This window comes from Plasmodium gonderi (assembly GCF_002157705.1).
Source record: "Plasmodium gonderi DNA, contig: Pgo-contig_494, whole genome shotgun sequence".
NCBI lineage: Eukaryota > Apicomplexa > Aconoidasida > Haemosporida > Plasmodiidae > Plasmodium > Plasmodium gonderi.
The window spans coordinates 21,364-25,429 of NW_021629348.1; the positions used below are offsets into that span (position 1 = coordinate 21,364).

The following is a 4,066-nucleotide window of genomic DNA, read 5'->3' on the forward strand; positions in this document are numbered from 1 at the left end:
GGTTCTTTTCAAACTAATATGATACTATAACTTTATCCTTTATATTTAAATAGATTTTTGTACTATGATTACATGTATAACACTTAACTAGTGAACAATTTACTCTTGAGGATACATACATTTTAATTATTTGAAATTATGTAAGAAATTGAAGAGTTCCTGTGAATATCATTATTTTTTAACTTGTTTTTCCTAACAAAATTCACTCAGATAATTCGGATAACATTTTTAGCTCAAATGGTTGTCCTAAATATTTTCAAATAATATATTTAACTAGTAAAAATAATCACGTCTAGGCTGATATGACAAATGCACCGCGCTATTTTGCGAATGTGTAAGAAATTCTTCTGACATATATTTTGATAATTCTTCTTCATATTCATCATTATAATTATTTTCAAAGTCTCTTTTCATTTTCTCCTTTTTATTTGAAATTGATCCTGGACCAGTGAACTAACACAAAATGAAATAAAAACAAGCAATATATTTGCTTCAAAATTGTACATATGGAGAAATGAGTATTATATGCATAATCACAGAATACATTTATATTAAGTTCTAATTATTACCTTAAAGAAAATGACAAGAAATATTATTACACACAAAATTGAAGCACTCATGATAATGTGGCGTGAATGTATTGATTTGAATACATCATAAATTCTTTTAAACAAAATATTAGAATTGGACAACATATATGGAAATGCATAATTAGTTTGATTAATTCTATGCTCGTTATTCCAGTATTGTATGTGACTCATTGTGTCTTCCCATATTCCAACTTCAGGTGTTACTTCTTGTCCACCACTGTTTTGTTCATCTTTTGGTACTGGCAAATGTAATAAACTTTGTGTTCCTGATAAATCATCTGGATTTCCTGTACGTTTTGAATCTAATTGAGCTTCTTCTTTTCCTAAATCATCTGAACCTAGTGGATCTTCTGCTCCCGCTGTATCCACTTTGGAAACAGGATTTTCTCGGGTTAGCGCATCACCTTCTCCATCATTTATATCTTTTTGATTTGCGTATACTTGATCTGCTCCTGGTTTAAATATATTACCTTTACCACTCGTGGATGTACGAACAACTGGAACACTTAATTTGGGAATTTTGTGGTATTTACATTCTTCTAGTTTAGATATAAGAAATTCTGGGTTATATGTGGAAGTGCAATTAAAATAATGAGGGGAAGAAGTAAAAAACCAGGAAAATCCCATAGAACAATGATTCGCTTTATATTTTTTATACAATGAATTAAAACCTTTAACATATGCCAAATACTCACTACATTTGTTTTCATCGTTTAAATTGATAATTTCTTTAATTCTATCATGATTTTGAAAATAAATGTAAGAAATATTCCTTTTATTCCATTCATCTAAATTAACATTTTTTTCAGGACTTGGTAAAGCAGTACAACTTTGTTTAAGCTTTCCCTTAATAACCTTATTTACTATATTATAAAGTTCAGTAACAAAAGGTATTTCATTAATAATTTTAGAATGTCTTGTATTTATTTTCCCTATTTCACCATACAACCAGTAACGTAAATAATTGCAATATTGTATATTTTCAGATTTTATGGGTTCTTCAGCTATCTTTTCTAATGCATAAACGAATTTATTGCAAAGTTCCTTAGCAAATTCATTTTGAAACATTTCTTTGCCCATTGTTTCCATACAATAATTATAATCTTTAAGAATTTCACTGATTGAAAAAAATTCTACATACATTTTATCAAATCCAATAACTTTTGCAGCCTCCTCCTGAAAAGTTTTATAAAAAATTAAATAAACAATTAATAAAAACACGGTTTCAATAACAAGATTTCCTTTTAATTACCAACGAAATAACTTATATAACTAGTAAGGTATAAAAAATAATATGTATTCATATATACCAACTTTCCCTGATGTGTCTTCTCCATTTTCTTATTTTTGACATAATTTATTTTTAATAAAAGTAAGAATGTTTTCAAACAGAAAATACTAATATATGTAAATTCACAATATATAATATTATCTATATATTTATGTAATCCTTTATATTATTTATATTGCTTAAATAATTATTTATTTATAGGCACTATTATTGTGTAATAAACAGGTGTACTAATTTTTTCTATACTATATATATAAAACATATTCATTTAAACATTGCGAAAAAAGATCGAAAAAACAACATAAAACTCAAACTATACTAAACATTTTAAGAATTGTATTAAAACTCTTTACATGTTAAATTATTATATTATTTTCCTAACTATAACATAAAAGTAGATATTTTGGACATCTGTGTTGAAATGCTTATTTAATAATTTATGCGATTTTTTAAACAGACTTTAGAAATAATATAAATTATTGTTGACACACTTGTTTTTTTGGGATGGTAATATCATTAAGATACTGAAAATTATTTAATACCAGAAGTGTGGTTTCTTCCAGTGTCCTTTGCAATTACAATACAATGAGAATGCAGCTGTGCACATGCTCATCTAAAATTAAATAGTAATTCTAAGGGCAACGAGACAAAAATTGGCATATATATTATTAACAAATATATGTTATTGCACAACATTAAAAAAATATATTGTATAAACATTTATTTGTTTACTATTTCAATGGCTCAAATTTTTCTAAAATGCTGTTGTAATTATTTAAAAGATAAGTCAATTCATAATTCTCAATACTTCAATGTACAAAAAAGACTTAAATTTAAAAAAAAACTTTTTTTTTATCATTATATAATATATATATATTTTAGTCTTTGGATGATTATCATAAATAAATACACATTATTATAAAATTAATAACGATATTTTTTTTGCTAAAAAAAAGCATTCACTTTATCATTTCAAAATCGTGAAAAAAACCAATGAAAAAATTTCTACATATCTTAAATGAAATGTGGCCAAAATTTTTATAGGATATTGTTGTAACCTATATAGGAATTACATCAAAATTATAACCTGTTTTTAATTACATTTATATTTTTAGTGGTAAAAAAAATAATGATATAGAAAACTTTTTATTATCATATTATACTGTTTGTTTTTTCAAGCACCTTTTACCATTAGCATTTTCTAAATTTAAACAACGTTGAACAATATTTTTCTAGATAAAATAATGATAATAACAAGAAATAGTAAATAAAAGTTTTAGATATGTGTATCAAAGTGATACAACGTTTGATTTATATTGAAAATATTAAATATGCTACATAATAATAAAAAATTCTACACATTATTTTGCACCTTCACACAACACGGTGAAGACTCAATCGTTGCTAAAATAATCCATAAGGAATTCTTTATTTATTATGATACATAGCAGGCATAAAAAAAATAAACACTTTTTTAATCCTTTTTTTTTCCACATTAATCAGTAAAAAAGTTACACTTATATATGAAAAATATGTAAAAAGAAGCATTCATTTAAGGAATTATACAGCAAGGATATTTTTTTTATCCATTCACATTTTCACCATAAAACAATTATATGTATTAAAAAAGTTATATATGTATAAATCATCATTTGTTTGTGCCATTCATCATCTTAACTTTCTATGAATCTTTGAGTTAATAAAATTGTCATAATAAATCAACACACAATACTAATTTTGCCGTTACATATACCAGAAATGTTCTTTTATGTAATGTTAACACTTCAATTCACAATATATATAAAAATATAAAACAAAGAGTCGAAATCTATAAACCTTTTGAAATATAAAAATTTCAATATCCATATATATTACCATTTAGTGTAATGACAATATAAGAATCAGTGAACTTTTTTATATGATCGCACTTTAAGTATGTATTTCTACATGCGAGAAGATATTATTTCATAAAACTTGTATAAAATATTTTTTTGCTTCAATTTTCTATTTTAAATTTAATTATTTCTAATCCATCAAAAGCTTCAGTGCTTTCATGTAATTTTTTCTATTAGACTAAATATTCATCTAATTATTTATTATTATATTAAATATTCGTTTCAATGTGCTCAGGTTTCATCAGTAATGATACATCCTCCTTTAAAATTAATTTTTTTTATATTCATAT

The 4,066-nt window shown here is 24.3% G+C and overlaps 1 protein-coding gene across 1 annotated transcript; it reads right to left on the bottom strand.

The window, feature by feature from the left end:
• Nucleotides 1-273: 273 nt before the first annotated feature.
• PGO_003635 (variable surface protein) lies at nt 274-1,927 on the bottom strand (the record flags this gene model as incomplete). The annotated part of the gene is made up of 3 exons (XM_028691344.1): nt 274-453; nt 570-1,766; nt 1,901-1,927. The coding sequence occupies 3 exons, from the start codon at nt 1,925-1,927 to the stop codon at nt 274-276; spliced, it is 1,404 nt and encodes a 467-aa protein (XP_028547145.1).
• Nucleotides 1,928-4,066: the final 2,139 nt, after the last annotated feature.